This window comes from Pelophylax lessonae (assembly GCF_965119305.1).
Source record: "Pelophylax lessonae genome assembly, chromosome: 6".
NCBI classification, from domain to species: domain Eukaryota; kingdom Metazoa; phylum Chordata; class Amphibia; order Anura; family Ranidae; genus Pelophylax; species Pelophylax lessonae.
In genome coordinates, this window is record NC_138773.1 from 210,048,450 (window position 1) to 210,068,736 (window position 20,287).

Here is a 20,287-nt window from a genome sequence, read left to right on the forward strand (position 1 = left end):
AATTTTTTCAAAAAAGAATTGTTTTTCAGCAGCTGAGATGTTAAATGAAGAATGAAAGGAAATTCAGTTAAGAGCTGCTTGGCCATAGGATTTGAATTAAACATGCAGTTAGATGTTTGTTTATGCTATAAGACTGAAACAGGGCTTGGAAAATTTTTGAAATCTATGCCTATTTACAAAATCAATGATCTCCCAACTGTTGAATATGGTGGAAGCAATGGTTTGAGTTCTCTAAAATCGAACGCATCCTTAAATTCATCTGTTTGTATATGATATTAGTGTGAACATTGTCATTGTTTATTACATTAATTATCTATTATTATTTGGCTCTATTATTAATTACTGTTATTGACCTAAACATGGTCATAGACTGCCAAAAACTTTTCTTCTATAGTTTTTCCTTCTTGCATTTGTCATGATGTTGCTCTATTGGAAGGGAGAGCTAAAACCCCTTTTACCCATTTAACACAGTAACACATGCAAATACAATGTATGTGCACCGAGTGAAGCATAAGCACCTAAAGCACTGCCCAGGTGGAGAGACTTAGATGCTTAGATGTTTATTAAGGGCATCTTACATGGTGCATCTTAAAGGACATGTCTCCAATGCCAAAGTAAGCAGACTATTGAGTCTAGAACAGTATTTTATTTTACTGTTAATACTCAGGGAGTGTAATTGGCATCTGGAAAAGACAAGTGCTTTTGTGTTGGTCCTTTACAGCTTGGGAAGTACAGCCCAAGCATTTAGATCTATTCAGTAGTGGTTTCTTGGTACGTAGCACCATAATATCATTATCTCATCAAAGTCACTGTCACTGCATATGGTAATTTCTTATGCAAAGTAATAGTATCTGTCAGTCATTCTATCTTCTTGTGTAAAACCATAATGTCATTCTCATTATTTATGACAGTTGCAGACATTTACTAATTGCCAATGTTCATTATAAGTTACTGTATCTATCTCACGTCTCACTAGCAGGAGGTTGTTACCATGGCCACTACCCCATACAAACATTTAAAGACATGGAAGGGTCAGTGTCTGCTAGTGATAGAGGGTCAAAGGGAGCAAAACTGTGAGTTGTAGAAACTAAAATAGGAGATTTGGGACTAGTTTTCTGTTATGACAGAAATAGAGCTACTACATCTGACCTCTTTTTCTAAAAAAAATTGCTAGGTCCTTGGCTGTCTTTCTAAGCATATAGCTGAATAACTTACCAAATCACTAGTTTGGAATAACCATGTTTGGAATAACCATGCTGACCAGGGTCAGGTCTTTCCTCTGACCTTCGACCAGTGACCCAGAAAATAGTGAAGCCAGATAATCAGTTTGACAGATAGCTATCATTTGATTAGGAGATCAGCGATGGCAGTTTGTGTTCCTCACATGCCATGTGTCAGATGAAGATTTTCCCAAAAAGTAAACCGTCTTAATGCATACTTTTGCTGCTGTTATCCTGCAGGTAATGATTATTTTTTCAGAAAGTTGTAACGCTAAAGTTATGGGTCCTATTTAGAGATCGGAAGGCCTTGAAATAAGAAAAAAAAAACAGAAATATTTGGAAAAAAATATATATTTTTTATAGCCGTTTTTTGTTTTTTTTCCCCCGGAAAAATTGGGAAAAAAAGAAAGTGCAGAATATGTTCTTTTACAATAATAATATATCTTTGACATGGTTTTCAAATGATATAACATGAAGACCTTAATGAAAGATTTCCCAAAGTAGATTAAGTCCCAAAATATATAAGCAAATACTGGAATACAATTCAAGTAACACTTCTCAAAGCCATTCCCAAACAAGAGAAATATGCATTTCTGCCACTAGAGGGCACTGCAGGGGAAAGTTTGCTTCTGGACTCCATGTTGTACCTCTTCAGTTGGGTGATTGTTGGGATACAATAGATGATGATTTCTGTCCTCTCAGGCCTTAATTGACAGGTAAGAGGGTACATTTTTCTGACAAATGTGAAAAAAAAAAAAATATATATATATATATATATATATATATAAAAAACAGCGCTAGCATCATATAGACCTATATATAAAAGTCCAAATAAAGTGATCTAATCAACGTAAAGTGTTCTTGTGCTCCAATCTTCTTAAAAGTGCTGAAGCGCACCACATAAATTCATTCCGTGATGTTGCATACACCCCCCTTTTGCGTCCCTCCTTACCAGAGACAGTGGACCCCCAGCTTTTCAGTCTGGGAGCCAAACAGGCTTGATTTAAATAGGACTGATGTGTCACAAGGAACAGATCAAGAACTCCCCAGTAGCCTCCAAGATAGTTCCATAATTCTCAAGTGCAGTACAAAGAGAAAGAGCTAATAGTGAAGTACCGTAGGGTTGCAGTTTAAAAGTGCAATAAAAACATAAAACATATTTTCAAAATGGTAGCAGTAAAACAGCATGTAAACAGCAATATGCTTCCATGAAAGCCGTAACCACTGTATGGTTGCTACAAGCTCTGCTACCATGACAATACATAAACAGTCAGTGTTGGGTTAGGAAAGACCTACAAAAAACAAGTCTTCTGTCACCCACTATGGATTGCTTTGCCTTGGTAGCATGACATCTATGACTTGTAACAGGAAGCTGAAGTATCTTGTAACATTTGGGAGGAAAGGGTAAGATGGTAACACCAAAGCAGACCCAGGCAGATGGAGGAGCCTTTGTGGGGGCCCAATGGTATTATTATTTTTTTTTTAACAAAGATTTTGCTTAAAGCTCTAGACCAGGGGTCCTCAAACTATGGCCCTCCAGTTGTTCAGGAATTACAATTCCCATCATGCCTAGTCATGTCTGTGAATATCAGAGTTTTACAATGCCTCATGGGGCGTGTAGTTCCACAACAGCTGGAGGGCCGTAGTTTGAAGATCCCTGCTCTAGTCCTTCAGTAAAGTAAAGTTGGGATTCTCTACCTGCCAGAGAGATATGTATGGAGAGTCATATTTTTCAATCTGCTATTTTTCAAAATTGTGAGTTACTTTAGGAAAAGTATTTCTTTTCAGGTGCACATTGAGTACACCTAGAAAGAAATACAGTGGCAGCTGTCATTAAAGTCACCAAATTAGAGCTGATATGGTGATCCTTGCCTTTGTTAACAGATAAGGGTCAGAGTCCCACATTCAGCAGGAGTGTACTGGTAGCAGTAAAGGGGAACATTTTATCTCTTATTTTGCCTAGCAGTACCCCTTGGTGAAATTAGGGGCTAATTTTAACAGAGGCAAAATCACAGTTTTCATGGGGAAATTAAGTTTGACAAAATCACCCACCCATCCCTAGTTCCAACATTTAAAATATAGCCCATGTAAGTGTAATCTTTGCTGTGTTATGCTTTAAGCCCCTTTCACACGAGCGGTTCGTTTTCAGCTTTTAGCTGCAGATAGAGGAACTTATTTACCACAGCTAAATGCAGTCAATGCATCCTAATGGCCCCATTCGCAAACATTTTCATAACTTATGGTTTTGTGCATTTAAGAAAAATAAAGTTGACAGCATCCAGTAGCAATGTACCGCAGCTATCTGTATATAAATGCAGTTAATCGCAGTACAAAGAAAAAAAATAAGTAAACGGTTGCTATGCAAAAGGCAAGAATTTACTACTGCAGCTAAACGCAGTATGTAAACGCAAGTGATCGAATATAAAGGCAATGTACAAATGTGAGTAATCTTTGTGCCAGGAGTGTTGGAATTTCAAAATAACAAAACATGCCTTTACCAGCCGCAGAACAACTGCCCGTGTGAAAGGGGCCTTACAATGTGAACATGTATGCACATGCATTAGTTTTAAATGTTTATAAACAGCCTCTCAGATCAATATTAAAATAGCTAATACCATTATCGGTTACATTAAGAGTGATTGCCTTAATAGCATTTGGCTTTTCACTGTTAAGTAGTTAAATGCAATGCACAAACAGTGTGTTAATTATTTTTATCTTGTTTGCAATAAGCCACTGCTTAACCCAACTTAAAATTCTAAATATAGCATTATTTTGTTACTTCTTAAGAAATAATATAGATTTAGCTTAAAGTGTTTAATCCCTACTTAGCTGAAGCTTGATCCTTGCATTGAATAGAAACTTTGGCATACCAGATGGATGATTGCTAGAAACGAGAGGCACTGTTAAATTCATCAAAACTGTAAACTAGCAGATACCATTTACCAGAATACCTGATAACCTATATTTATTTGAGTTGAAATTCAAGCTAAGTACCTAGTTAGAATACATACTGTATATGCGATATGTGGTACCTGACACAGATTTATAATTTAGTTTAGCTTGCCAAACTGCATAGCCAGGTTTATTTTACAGCTCAACCAGGAATCTGTCACTAGCCTACTGTTTATACAGTGAAGAGGCATCAGCACTACTCTCTCCTGATGTTAGAAAACTTCCAATGTTTAACTGACAGCGACATACAATGTGCAGAGGATCATAGGGAAACCTATATTAAAACAGATTCAGATGGCGACCCGGCCCTGCTGCCCTTGAGCCTAGACCGGGCCCTACTGGTGCTAGCTGACCCATCCTTGTGTGGGCTGTGAAGACCCTGAGGCCCACACCGCCCCTTATTTAGAGTAACAGGTGTAGAGATGCCCTGAGCTTCTGGGGCGCTGGAGGTGGTTATGGCGCAGCACGGCAGTCAGAGAGCTCGGGATGTTGACAGGTACAATACTTACCTCCACCTCTTTCTCCTACTCCCTCTTTTCTCCTTCTCTTCTCCCTCCCTTTTCCTTTCCTTCCTTTCTCTCTCCACATGTTGTTTATACCATTTGTTGTTAGATTTATTACTATGCCTCTGTTGGGCGGACTGCTGGTGCTACAATTGTCCTCCACTTATACCGTGGGGGACGGCCCGGAGGCTGCCTGTTTTCTCCCTGCTGCCCGGCTTAAGTGGCGGGGGCGTGACTGGGGGGCCCACTGGCTGAGGGGGCCGCGTCGGGAGAGGTTTGTTGGAGGCTAGATTGCCCCCCTCCCTTGGGGAAGGCCCTGACCTGGTGTCCCTCGGGGCTGTGTCCGTTCAGTGGACTGCGCCCGTGGTCGCCCGCTGCTAATCTGTGACTTTGGATGCCGGTGGTCGATCTTATTTCTTCCGATGATTGAACTATCATATTCACCAAGCATGTGCCTCTGTATTCTGACTTGCTATGATGTGTTCATGTGGCCTTACTCCTGTTTTCTACTTCCGTGTTCTGTTGTTTCTTTTTCTGTGATTTAAAATAAAGATTCATTAAAAAAAATAATAATAATTCAGATACTTGCACTAAAATGCATTCAAATATTTTAACCACTTCAATAATAATCACATTTCCACTATGGACCGGTTTATTGGGCACTAAGTTTGTCATTACTTAGTGTATGTAAACCCATGATTTTCTCTTACGTATTCCCTGTTCGTCTGTTAAATAAACCATTGGATGTTTTTGTTATTGTATATCAGTTCAATAAGTGAAAAACTATACCTGTTGATATTGTCAGAAATTCACTTGGAATATATAATTTGAGCAAATTGGTCTTTTCTTTTTATATTCACCTAGGGTTCCACTTACAAAAGTAACTAAACCATACCTCCCAACTTTTCGAGATGAGAACAAGAGACACCTATTAACAAAAGTATGTAGGCATAGGACAAACCCCTGCCACACACCATTAAAGGAGGATTATGCAAAACAAGAAAAATTATTCTTTTTATTTTTTTACAACTACTATTCGTTTATGCTGGCTTTGGAAATTTACAGATGCAGCAATTTAGAAACTGGATGAAAGGTTTAGCACCGGGAAACACTTTTTGAAAGTGCATTTTACATACTATATAGATCAGAACAAAATGAGGGCCAAATTAGGAGGGACAGAGGGACTTTGTTTCAATCAGGGACAGTCCCTCGAAATCAGGGACATTTGGGAGCTTTGACAACTGTTGAAGCTGTGCCTAAAAAAGGCAGGCAGAGGGCAAAGGACTAGTCACCTGTATTCTAAAGTAGAATTTTGTTCTACTTTTGTTGATTATGAATGAGCTCAGGTTTGGTCTTATTTGAGTTCAGTCCAAATCAGGTAAGTTAGCTGTCGTTGCTGTGCCAGTGAGCTATGGGCAGGAGATTCCCCTTCCTACAGCTGCACATATACAAAAAGGGCAAGGATGCTTGTGTTATGATTGACCTAATATGGCCACAAGGCCAAGTCGATGTCACAAGCATCTCTGTCACTTTGAGTACAGCGCCCTTTGTTTACGTTCGCTGCGGGGTGGGGAATATCCTGCTCACATCTTATTGGCCAATCAATGACATCCTACTTCCTGGTAATCAATGACATCCTACTTCCTGGTTTCAGAATGAACCCAAGGTCATCACTATTGTTGATCTCCTGCAGGTTCTTCAAAACCAATTTCCTGTTTACATGTATGATTGATATTTCTCAGGGTGGGATGAGTTTTCTGATGGTGACCAGAGAAGACCATGGTTGCCAAATTTTTGTTGAAATAGTCACTTTTAGTAGTCTCTATAGACTTGTGACAGGTTGACAATGCAGAAACACAGTTGAGATACAGAAACATATTGTTGCCATTGAACAGTGTTAAGTGTTTGGGTTTATGTACACTTTATTCTTGCAATGTTTGTACAGCTACTAAAAGTAATAGCTGCTATTTATTGATAACAAAGGAATTACTACATACATTATTTTTATTGCTGCCTGTGTCCTAACTTGTATCCCTCATTTTATATTCAGGTACACAGTCGTACCCTAACACAAAGCCTGTGGTTAGTTCAGTATCATAATGTGAATGACTACAAACAACAAATATATGTCTGCTATATTGGTATCCTGATATCCGTGTTCAAATATGAGCGTCCACGTATTAGCTGAGGTTTGAAATCAGGCTTGTAGGGAAAATGGCAATGCTGCACAATATGGGGTAGCAGGCTAAATGTCTTAGGTGGGGTTGCAGAATGAACAGAGCTGAAGACTGTTATCACCAGTATGTTGATATCTACTAGTAGTCCAAAGAGCAAGGCAGTGATGTGGTAGTCAAACAGTTTGCAGAACGGCAGCCTCTGCCAATGATAGGTGGATCAACAGAGTATTTATTTCCCTAGTCATCCTTTTTGCAGGAACAACCTATACTATAGTTGTATAATGTGAGTCAAGTGTTAAATAGTGTATATACTCTAGGTCTATTATTGTAAATCCTAAAAAATACTTCTGTATTAGGTAGGATGATTAACAGATCTAAACTGAATTGTAGTATGAACTGCTCCATACTAATAGAAATTGATGACTGTCCTGTATGTCCTCAAATAACCTTTGCTCCCAGTTATTCCATTTTGTTTGCCCATGAACTTAAATTATGTCTGAATTGTGTCATCAGGCAGTCACCCGAGAGTCCTAACTGGATTACGTGTATAATGATTCCTGCTTGGAAGACCTGCTATAAAGGAACACAAGAGACTGTATTTCTTAAATGATTCTCCTTTCATTTGCATATGATCACACTAAATATGTTTTTGTAGCCAAAGTACTTTATCTAATGCTGTGAACATGCTGTGCTTTTCTGCCTCATTGTTACCGTACTGTGTTAGCCAACCATTGCGAAAGAAGTCTTTTGGATGTTAGGCCTGCACAGTAGTCTTGGGGGTGGCAAAATACGTCATTATTAACCCTTTCTCTGCCAGAGCCTCTTTTTTTTTGCACACGTTTAAAAAATAATTTTAGGTCTGAAGATTCCATTAACCCCTAAAACATATATTTTCTGAAAGCAAACACCCTAGAGAATAAAATAGTGGTAGTTCCTTTTTTTTTTTGCGTCACACAAGATTACCGTCTACTCTAGGAAATACAAAATGTTAATTGTAGGGCACAAAAACACAATAAATTACATACTTTTTTTGTAAAATTGCAAATATGAGCTTGCACCAAGTAAATATATACTCAACATATCAAACCTTAAATTTGCTTGCGCCTGTGAAAAGGAAACAAACTTCAGTACCTTATATTTTCCATAGGCGATGCCTAAAATCCCCCTACAGGTCATCGGTTTAGCGTTACAGAGGAGGTACTGGTGCTAGAAATATTGCTCTCACTCCTGCGTGTGCAGCAATATGTAACGTGGAGCGCAATCAACATTTTTGTGCAAAGGCGCCTTAAGGCATGCAATTACGTTTGTGTGTATGTGCTTGGGGGGGGGGGGGGATTTTATGTGCTTGCGTTTAAATTTAATTTTTCACAATTAAATTTTTTTTTGTCATCACATCCAAGCCAGAAGTCGGCTTTTCATATATACACACACTACTGGTGGCTGCAGCCACTGAGAGTGTGTGTAAAACCCCCCACTGTCAGGTCTGTACAATGTATGGACTTGGCAGTGAAAGGGTTAAAATAGTATTAACCATGTCAATACTGGACACTCACTGGGCTCTTTAGGTAACAATAACCCAAATCAGTGTATATTATTCAGTCACTGGAAAAGATTGAGTCTACATACTATACAGCCCTCAAATTTTCCACTCGCCTGCTCGCATTTTGCTAGTGGAAAATTATGTTGGGCGAGCTCTGGGGAAGAGAGGAGAGGAAAGCCGGATAATGTCAGAGCGGAGGATCGTTCCGCTGTAATAGCTTCAATTGTAATTGCCGGGCGCTCGCCGACACACACAGTCCCGCCTCCTAGCCCTGCTTCTTTGATAGACAGAACACCTTGTGACGTCTATCAAAGGAGCCGGGCTAGGAGGCGGGACTGTGTGTGTCAGCGAGCGCCCGGCAATTACAATTGAAGCTATTACAGCGGGATGATCTGCCGCTCTGACATTATCCGGCTGCACACCGATGGGGGGGGGGTGTCAAGCCGGTGTAGCGTGAAAATCGATCTCCCAGAGCTACACCGGTACTCGCACCGATCATCTCATGTGAAGGCAGCTGCTCCCTTGGTCTGTGCTGCGCTGCTCACGGGTGCTGGAAGCAGGTGAGTGTCCAAGAATTTAGCAGCCTCCCTGTGTGACTGGATAGGAGGAGCGGTGGGGCGGTTGCATATAGAGGAATTGATCTTTCCAGCTGGATGCCTGATTCTCCTCTCTGCAGGCATTGAGCAGCTGCTGGAGGAATATGCAAAGATCAATTCCTCTATATGCAGCCACCCCACCGCTCCTCCTATCCAACTTCTTTTTTCTTTTGCTGGCCCCCCCAGTGCTGTACAGCCCCTCCCTCTTCAGCCCTCCCAGTGCTCTTCAGCCCCCCCCTCCAGCCCCCCAGTGCTCTTCAGCCCACCCCTCCAGCCCCCCAGTGCTCTTCAGTCCACCCCTCCAGCCCCCCCAGTGCTCTTCAGCCCACCCCTCCAGCCCCTTAGTGCTCTTCAGCCCACCCCTCCAGCCCCCCAGTGCTCTTCAGTCCACCCCTCCAGCCCCCCCGAGTGCTCTTCAGCCCCCCCTCCAGCCCCTTAGTGCTCTCAACCCCCCCAGTGCTCTTCAGCCCACCCCTCCAGCCCCTTAATGCTCTTCAGCCCACCCCTCCAGCCCCTTAATGCTCTTCAGTCCACCCCTCCAGCCCCCCCCAGTGCTCTTCAGCCCACCCCTCCAGCCCCTTAGTGCTCTCAGCCCCCCCAGTGCTCTTCAGCCCACCCCTCCAGCCCCTTAGTGCTCTTCAGCCCATCCCTCGAGCCCCCCGAGTGCTCTTCCGTCCACCCCTCCAGCCCCCCAGTGCTCTTTAGCCCCCCATCCAGCCCCCAGTGCTCTCAGCCCCCCCTAGTGCTCTTCAGCCCACCCCTCCAGCCCCCCCCAGTGCTCTTCAGCCCACCCCTCCAGCCCCCCCAGTGCTCTCAGCCCCCCCAGTGCTCTCAGCCCCCCCAGTGCTCTTCAGCCCCCCCAGTGCTCTTCAGCCCCCCTCCAGCCCCTTAGTGCTCTTCAGCCCCCCTTTAGCCCCCCCCCAGTGCTCTTCAGCCCCCCACCCTCCAGACCCTTGATGGGCACTGATGAGGCTGCACTGATGGGCACTGAAAACGTTGTTATTAATATTTATTTTTGTACCTTCTGCATTAATTCAAAAACATTTAACAGTGTAATTTTGCGATCATTTATGAGGGCGTGTTTAGGGGCGGATTTAGGGGTGGGGCATGGTAGGGGTTGGGTGGGGCAACTGGTGTCGAGTAACCCTTAAGGCCCTGCTAGTAGCTCAGGACTTTAAATTTTGAGCCCTGTATATATATATATATATATATATATATATATATATACATATATATATATAATGTGAAAATCGATCAGTCTTGATGTACTGACTGCCTAATTCTTGAGGCCCTAAATACCAGGAAGGTGCAAATACCCCCCAAATTACCCCTTTATGGAAAGTAGACAGTCCAAGGTATTTTGTAAGAAGCATGTTGAGGTTTTTGAAGTTGTAATTTTTTTGTCACAATTTTTTAGAAAATGAAGAAATTTGTTTTACAAAGTTATCTTTTGAGCAAGTTATGTTTCACACACAGCATGGGCATACTTATAATTATACCCCAATACACGTTCTGCTATGCCTTTCAATTATGGGGGTATAACATGCGTGAGACTTTTTTCACAGCCTACTGTAGATTCATAGAAGGGTTCAAAATCCAAGGAGCACCTTTTGAGCTTTCAGGGAGCATAAATTATGCATCTCATTTTCGGACTACTTGCCCTGGAGCACTAAGAAAGTGGAAACACCTACAAAATGAACCTATTTTGGAAAGCAAACACTCCAAGGTATTTTCAAAGAGGGCATAATGAGTCTTTTGAAAATGTAATTTTTTGAAAAATTCAGGAAAGAAAATAAAAATGTTTGTTTTTTGTTACATAAAGTTGTCATTTAACACACGTCGTAGACATACTTACAATTACACCCTAAAACGCATTCTGCTACTCCTCCCGAGTATGGGGATAGTACACGTGAGACTTTTTCATAGCCTAGTCACACAGAGGATCCCAAAACCAAGGAACGCTCTGAGTCTTTCTACAGCATAAATTACGCATCTAATTCCCTGACTACCTATCACATTTTTTGAACAGCTGGAGCACCAGGACAGTGGAACCACCCACAAAAAGATGACATATGTTTTTGGAAAATGCGGAATGAAAAAAATGTAATAAAATATTTCTCCGATACAGTATAGGCATATTTAGAATTACAACCCAAAAGATGAGGAGCATGCGTCCTTATGTTGCATGAACATGGGCATTTATACCCATAGTCCGTGAATGGGCAGCCCATTAATGACTATGGATGCAGTGGCTGCACGGACACAGCCACTCTTTCTAATGTGACAGCCTTGCGGAGGAGTGTCCCAATGCACAGTGTATCTGGGGCCACTTACATACACCTTCAGGCTTGTCATTTTGGAACGAGCGGCTGTGTCTGTGAAGCTTTTCGGTCTCCATGATGGACATGAATGGGTTGCCTGCGAACATGGCCCATTCATGGATCGCAAATGTAAGTTACCATGTGAATGAGGCCTTAAAAGACAGCTTTACCTTTCATAACCTGCACACATTTAGTAGCTCTTTTGATTTCCAAAAGGGGTGAATTAAGTAAGGGGCAGGGTATCGGCTTTTATGCTAGAGAAAAGAGGTATTACACAGCCTAAAAATCATTTTACACATTCAGTAAGAAATATGACCTTGTTATTTATGACATGCTTATAGAGATATACATATTCAAGACAATGTCTAATATATCACAGGAAATACTGTAATATTAGAAAATACTAATATAATAATACAAAAAATATATTATTAAATAATATATAATTAGTAACGTCGGCTATGTTTGCATTCTGGGTGTTACTGTATGCACAATGTAATAGTACCTAGCAACAACAAAAGTAATAATCCTACGATCTCTATCTAAACAATGGTTAATAATCAGGAGCACAAACGCTGATCTCATAGCTGATTTAATAATTTGGCAGTGGAAGCGATCGCTCTCTATGGATGAAACAAGCTTCTAATTTGTATTTCTCCTCTGTGGCAAGCTTGTAAACGACATCAGTGTAGATTCATTGCGCCACCATGTTGTAACAATATCTATTAATCCAACATTTTAACAGCAGCTCTTAAAAGTATGTGTACTTGTCCATTTAAATTCAACTCTTGCAAATTCCAGAACTTTGCCAATTAAAGGGTTGGAACTGATTAAATGTAAGAGTGTTAAGATAGGAATCGTGAGTGGGATTTTATTACGCTATCAACTTCACGTATAAAGGTATCCAAAAGAGTATCTTAGAAACTGAAAAATAACATTTGAGAATCTGGTATTGGGAAAATTATTAAAGCTATGTACCATTTTAGAGTCGTAAGTATTAAGGGCTAGGTACTACAGGTACTAACATCACCACAAAACATACCTCTGCAGCCCTGCTCTGAAAGTCAACTTCTTTGAAGCTCCCCTAAAGTTTTCTTATTTCTTAGCTGGATTTCTTGATCTGCCTTCATAGGGAAACAGGCACCAGTAGATGTCAGTGGGGGAGATTCAACATGACAGACATTGGGGTTGATTTACTAAAAATAAAGAGTGCCAAATCTGGTGCAGCTCTGCATAGAAACAAATCCGCTTTCAAGATTTTTTTTCTTTTATCAAAGCTTAATTGAAAAAGCTGAAGGTTAAAGCTGATTGGCTACCATGCACAGCTCACCAGATTTTGAACTCTCCAGTTTTAGTAAATCAACTCCATTGTGGATGAATTGGATAACTTTGGTGGAGTTCTATAATTAGGAAACATTATAATAAGAAAAAAATGCTAGCAGACATACAAAGTGTGTTTAAAAATCATATAATGGTTACTTAAGGTAAATAGGCTGTTCCCCGGTTAATGGAATCTATCCTTAACTTAGTAAAAGTGGTGAAACATTCACTTTGCAAAGGATACCCAATTGCATGCAAGGGAAAAAAAAACAAAATTATTAGGTGCTGGAAGTCAAGAGCTTCACCTCATTCTCTAAACTCTGGGGATATTTCCCTTGCAAAGTTAAACGTCTCTTATACAGTGAACAATAGCAACTCTATTGTGCAAGTGAATGAAAATCTAAGACACTTTTTATGGCTTTGAAGATGTGGTTTCAAGTTTGCAAGCAGAAAGGGGTAAGCAGTGCCTGACTTGAAGCAGATAGGGCCAAAATAATTCAGGAGCTTTCCAACAGCTCTGGGACAGACAGTTTGCAAGAAAAAGCAATATGATATAAATAGTCCTAGAGCTTGCTCTATGAGTTTTCCTGAGAGAAATCAGCCCCTCTCCAAGGTGTATGGAAAAGTGGATATAATTTGTGATCATGTCTGATAATCAAGGTTCTGTTTAAAACATTGAAATTAAATATTAGGACAATTGGAGTCTAATAAATCAAATAGCTGTTGATGTGTTTGAACTTTGAGGCCTCATGCACCCTGGGCAAAAAAAAAAAAAGTGTTTTTAAAGGCGTTTTTTTTTTAGCCTGTAAACGCACCTGTATGTGCATGCATGCATACATAGTTGTTAACTGGCCTTTTAGAAGAAAAGCTTTTACAGGCTGGAAAAAAAAAAACCCTCACCATCCCATTTAGGAGAGGAGCTCTGGGGCAGCAAAAACACGAGCGCACATAAATACACAGAAGCAGATGTTAATGCTAGACATGTTTAGGCGTTTTTGCACATTAGTGCATTCTAATGACCTGAATAAATTATTATTCTAACCAATAAAATACAATAACACAGAACATGCATAGATGCAAAACCCGGCTTTTACAACATTTTTTTTAAGCAGTTTTTCTCCTGCCAGGTAAAAAAAGTGTTTAGAGGAGCTGAGCAAATGCTCAAGTGTGTATGAGGCCTGAAGGTTTTGTTCATGTAAGGGAATTTGACAGTTTGCATGTCACGGGGCTTACCTTTGTTGGAGTCTGTAACGCAGAGATGTACGCTCACCCTTGCAGATATCCACAGTCCAAGGTGACCAGGTAAGAAAGCCACCTGGCCTGTGAATTGTGCACGGGGGCTTGGCAGGGAAGGTGTTCCAATAAGCAGGACCGGCAGGAATACAATGGGAAGGGAAGTCCAGGAATAACAGAAGTCACTGGATGACACGAGTCCGGATAAGGTCGCAGGAACAACAAGGAGCGAAGGTAAGGATGGAAGCCGGAGTCAGTCTGGAACACACGCTCAGGAAATAGGAACACAGGAACAAAGTCTGTGAAACAGGAACAAAGATCAGCAATGAACTGACATGGCTCTAGGCAAGAGGCAGTGTTATATAGCTTGCTTAATTGAGCAATTAGCTTCAGGTGGTCAATGAGAGACAAGAGCACACTCAGGTGAAGTCCAGCCCCCTAGTGCTGCAGGCAATACCAGATTAAAAAGACTGGATCCAAATGAGCTGAAGTGGGGCTCAGAGGTAGGATAATAGGACAGAACGTCAAAGTACACAGGTTCAAATCCCATGTCAGGCACTCAATGGCGACCCCGTTTGGCTGTCTGTAAGCCATGGTGAGAACCGTGACAGTACCCCCCCTTTAAAGAGACCCTCCGGACAGGAACAGTTTCTTTGCAGAGGTCTTCCACAGGATAGGCATTTGCAGCTTTTAAAACTTCCTCAAACAACTTCAGATCCTCCTTACGTACCACAGTGCCATTAGAAGCATATGTGCAGTCAGGTGAAAGAACTTCGTTGTCAGGGCAGGAAGTAATGAAGGTGCTTGCTAGAACAGGAGTTTCTTTGGAAAGAGGTACAGACGTGACTGGAGCTGGAGGAGGGACTTCCACAGGGGTATTGGTTTCAACGATTGCCATAGTCTGGGAGCCCGTTTCACACACAGAACGGGGACAGGGCTGGCAGCAACCTTGGCAGTTTCCAGGCTGTTTTTCTGGGAAGACAGGACGGATCTGCATGGTATCCACTGGGAGAGCCTTAGGCCTGGATGGACAAGTTGGGCAAAATGTGATAAAATGTCCCCTCTCTCCACAATAGAAACAAAGGCCACTGTTTCTCCTACATTCTCTTTCTTTGGAAGACAGCCTGGTGCGCACGGCGCCAATCTCCATGGGCTCCTCTTTAACCTCTGGAGGATCAAGGCATATTGGAGTAGTGTCAGGGTGACAAGGCTGGCTGTTAAAGGCAGGCTTGTACCGTGACCAGGCAGAGTCATCATATTCATATGGGTTTCCTTTTTCACTAGGTACCCGGGGTCTGCGGAAACCTTGAGCAGGTTTGGAAGTAGCTTTCTGGGAGGGAAGACACTGAGAGTCCATGGCAGTTATAAATGACTCCCAATTGTCCAAGATAGGACTTTTCTCCTGCAGCTTCTGGTATGCCCATGTCTTCATCCTTCCAGAAAGCAGATTAATAGCAGAATGAACCTTGATAAAGTCACTGTAATAGGTTCTGGGCTTAAGGACAAACAGGAGCTCAAAATCCATCCGGAAGGTTGTAAATGAGGAACAGGAACCATCAAATCCAAGAACAAAGGTTCCCCTAAGTGGGACTTTAAAGGCACATCAAAATAGTAAAAATGTAGATAATTGGAAAAGTAATACATTTTATGAAGTACAAAAAACAATAGGTTAAAATGACATGTACAAGCATGAAATGGACAGGGGGACAAAACTCATAGCGCTAGAACTAAAGAACCCGACATGTTTCGAAGCCAAATGCTTGCTCCTTCTTCAGGGGTGGTTCAAAGCGGTACTCTGATAATACAAAAATGGACGTGTGAGAGCCATGAATTGTAAAATCTGAATAATCTAAATAATACTCTTACTACTATGACTGCCCAATTTTATTTACCCATACTTCTGACCCCCTATGGGGCTTTTTCATGCATTTTTATGCATTTATAATTAAGTTTGCATCAACTGTTCTACTCTCTTAACCACTTGCCGACCGCCGCACGACTATCTACGTCGGCGGTCAGCCCCTCACAGGCAAACTAACGTAGGGCTACGTTGCTTGTGAGGGTCTAGGGAGCGAGCGCGCGCCGCCGGAGGCGCGCTCCCGCGTGGTCACGGACCCCCCCGCGCGTGTGACCAGCGGACCCGATGTCCGCCGGCCACTCGGCGATCGGCGGGGGAGAGGGAGAATGTCAGGCAGCTTGTGTAAACAAGCGACCTGTCATTCTCCTCGCTGTAAAGACACTGATCACATGGATCTACTATGTAGATCCGTTGATCAGTGTCCTTACAGCTCAAGCCACAGCCAATCACAGTAGAAAGCACGCCCCTAGGGACACACACAGCCCCTCCCTCCCAAATAAAGTTAACCCCTTCACTACCAGTGTATTTTTACAGTAACAGTGCATATATATAGCACTGATTACTGTAGAAATGTCACTGGTAACCCCAAAAGTGTCAAAAATGTCAGTCAAGGGTCCAATCTGTCCGCCGCAATGTCGCAGTACTGCAAAAAAAAAAAAATCGCAGATCGCCGCCATTACGCGTTAAAAAAAAAACAACAAAAATGACAAAAATCTTTCCCTTTGTTAGTAAACGCGATAACTTTTGCGCAAACCAATCAAAATACGCTTTTTGCGATTTTTTTTTTACCAAACATAGGTAGCATAAAAAAAATTGGCCGAAAATGTTAAAAAATTTTGATTTTTACATTTTTTTGGGGGGGAATTTCATATAAAAAAATGTGAAAAATATTGCTATTTTTGCAAAATTGACGCTCTTTTTTTGTTTATAGCGCGTGATCAAAAAAAAAAAAATCGCACAGGTGATCAAATACCACCAAAAGAAAGCTCTGTTTGTGGGGAAAAAAAGGACGCCAAATTCGTTTAGGTACAGCGTCGCACGACCGCGCAATTGTCCGTTAAAATCACGCAGTGCCGAATCGCAAAATACCCCCTGGTCGGAATGGGGGTAAAATCTTCCGGGGCTTAAGTGGTTAAATCAGGGCACAATTTTATCAGTAGTTATCTGCCTATCCCTACAGATCGGCAATACCTCTATTGGATAACCTACATCATATGGGATTGCCCCTGGCTCCTCCCTTTGAGGACTTCAGATGCTCAGCTATTTGTGGGGCACCTTCCTGACCTTATCCTCCGGGGTTTCAATCATTCGATCAATCTACAACCTAAACTGCTACATACATCGCCAGATAGATCCACACCAATCAGATGTTTTTAACCCTTGTGCATGCAATGAAAGCCCAGTTATGACCTAACTCTGTAAGTACTCATATTATATGCTTTATACTATGTGAACTGTAAAATTACTTTGTAACACGCAGATTTTACAATTCATGGCTCTCACACGTCCATTTTTGTATTATCAGAGTACCGCTTTGAACCACCCCTGAAGAAGGAGCAAGCATTTGGCTTCGAAACATGTCGGGTTCTTTAGTTCTAGCGCTATGAGTTTTGTCCCCCTGTCCATTTCATGCTTGTACATGTCATTTTAACCTATTGTTTTTTGTACTTAATAAAATTTATTACTTTTCCAATTATCTACATTTTTACTATTTTGATGTGCCTTTAAAGTCCCATTTAGGGGAACCTTTGTTCTTGTATTCTTATCAGGGATGTGGCACAACCCAAACCTAGGTCTCTAGCACCCCTTATAGGAACCATCAAATCTGTCTGGTAACAAGACATAGGGTTTTGGATGTGCAGGTTCCAGGGCTGGGCATACTGTGCCTTTAAGTATCAGCACCTCTTGCTGCAACTCTGACACAGTCTGGGCCAGGCTGGACACCTGCTGGGTGAGCTGCTTGCACATCTCTGCGGACTCCATATGGTCAGTTCATTATGTCACGGGGCTTACCTTTGTTGGAGTCTGTAACGCAGAGATGTACGCTCACCCTTGCAGATATCCACAGTCCAAGGTGACCAGGTAAGAAAGCCACCTGGCCTGTGAATTTGTGCATGGGGGCTTGACAGGGAAGGTGCTCCAATAAGCAGGACCGGCAGGAATACAATGGGAAGAGAAGTCCAGGAATAACAGAAGTCACTGGATGACACGAGTCCAGATAAGGTCGCAGGAACAACAAGGAGCGAATGTAAGGATGGAAGCTGGAGTCAGTCTAGAACACACACTCAGGAAATAGGAACACAGGAACAAAGTCTGTCAAACAGGAACAAAGATCAGCAATTAACTGATATGGCTCTAGGCAAGAGGCAGTGTTATATAGCTTGCTTAATTGAGCAATTAGCTTCAGGTGGTCAATGAGAGACAAGAGCACACTCAGGTGAAGTCCAGCCCCCTAGTGCTGCAGGCAATACCAGATTAACAAGACTAGATCCATATGAGCTGAAGTGTGGCTCAGAGGTAGGATAACAGGACAGAACGTCAAAGTACACAGGTTCAAATCCCATGTCAGGTACTCAATGGCGACCACGCCTGTCTGTCTGTAAGCCATGGCGAGAACCGTGACATTGCCCTTGTTCCAGTTTGCCATTTACTAACAACTGACTATCATCGTTAGGCAACATTGCCATTTAAATATGCCTCATTTATAAAGATGCATATATAGACTTTGAGACCAAATTGCTTGCATGTTTTAATACAGCGTTATGACAAATGTAGCCTTGTAAAAGAGACTGTCACTCCTCTAAGTTGGGCAGGTTTCTACCTTTTCAGCAGCAATTTTTGCCCTTTTACCAGAAATAAAACACTTCTTTCCTGACACTATTTCCCTTTGTTTATTGTTTTCTGTTGTATGCTGGTTATCTGTTCAACAATCTATAATTGTGGTGAAAAACAGTTGGTGAACATTTTTCCAAGTATGCCTGAATGGAAGTGCAGTATACATCTCGGTGTATTTCATCTTTATAAATTGACCCCATTGGTTTTCCTGTTCTTTAGTAATATGAATGAATAGTTACCTTGAGATATAGAAGTATGTCCAATGCGTTATATCTTTCTTTCTTTGTTTCTCTTTTCATGTAGGGCCAAGGGGATCTACTGAAGAATGCCAAAAATGAAGCCATGGAGAACATGAGGCAGATACAACAGGCTTGTCTGTCCAGTGGTCTATGTAAAGCTCCAACCACTGCAACTGATGCAAAATCTAAACGAGGCTTAGAGGCAATACAAGAAAAGGATACAGGAGAGGAAAACGGTCGTTTGTGATGTGCAAAACTTGCCACGGCACCTGGCTTTTTAGGGTTGTTTTTTTAGATCTGCAGGAGAGATGTATACAGTATCAATGCATATTTTGAATATAAGGCAAAAAGTTCAGTATCAAAACATAATGTGCAGTAATGATAATATTAATTTTTATAGTGTTTTTAATTTAACTAGCAGAATTTTACCTATTGTTACATTTTTTTTAACCATCAAAATTGTACCCACCTTTTAATCAGTCATGTTAAAGATAACTGTGTGTGAAGAAAATGTGGACCATTTACTGCTGATCACAGATGTTTGTCCCTTTTGTAATAAGATGTAAAATGCAAAATATTCCCAACACTGTCAACGCCAAGTAACAATTTATTTGCAGTAACACTGGCAAATAGGTTGATTTTTTAAAGTGTAGAATCCCAAGAATTCATTGTTTTGGAGACAACAGACCTTCTGAGGCCTGTCTGAGGCCTGACTTTGGTTGGGTAGAAACCAGTGACCTTTTTTTTTTTTTTTAAGACTGGAAGCGAAACACCTTTTAAGCCCACCAAATGCAATCAGGGTCAAATGTAATCATCTTTATAACACTTAGAATATGACATATTATGACATATTAGAGTACCTTGAAGCCTGTGTGTTGTATACTGAATAAACGCAATGTACGGTCTTGCTAAAGACCCACTTCATGACAGAAGATGCTACAAAAAAATATGTAGTCTTTTTGGAGACATACTTCACCTCACAGAATACTATACATAAAACTATACATAGAATAGCAGAGTATAATTATTATATGCTTGTCAGTAATGGGTTAGTACCGAAAGCTGCCAAAAGGTAAAGGATCAGAGGAAAGCTGTCATACAAATGGAGAAGATGTTGACACCTACTGAGAAAATTGAGTATCCGCATTGTTCACGAACGCTGGTTATTTATTGAGATACATTTCCACCATTTCCATTAAATCTGGCTACTGACTGTATGTTTACTACATATTTTCACTTTAAGGATCTAACAAGCTAACATTTATTTTTCTTGTACTTGAGTGAAGATGTACTGGAGGGTTATTTCTTCCTGTATGTTATATGTACTCCTATTCATTTCTTCTAGTTGTTAATGTAGACTGTTACAAACAGTAATGCCAACCTTAGTCTGATGTATTATTGCAGACTGCTAACTAGGAATATCCAAGTGTCACCTTTCTAAAAGCAATATTAAAGAATAGTGTGTTTTTTTTTTTTTTTTAAAATGCCATAAT

General features: G+C 41.3%; 1 protein-coding gene across 1 annotated transcript in view; it reads left to right on the plus strand.

The window, feature by feature from the left end:
• PLCL1 (phospholipase C like 1 (inactive)) overlaps positions 1-19,632 on the plus strand; it is a 472,369-nt gene extending 452,737 nt beyond the window's left edge. The window contains 1 exon segment of the mRNA XM_082261768.1: positions 18,859-19,632. Within this exon segment, the coding sequence (XP_082117894.1) occupies positions 18,859-19,041 (183 nt within the window). The 3' untranslated portion in view covers positions 19,042-19,632.
• The last annotated feature ends 655 nt before the right edge of the window (positions 19,633-20,287 follow it).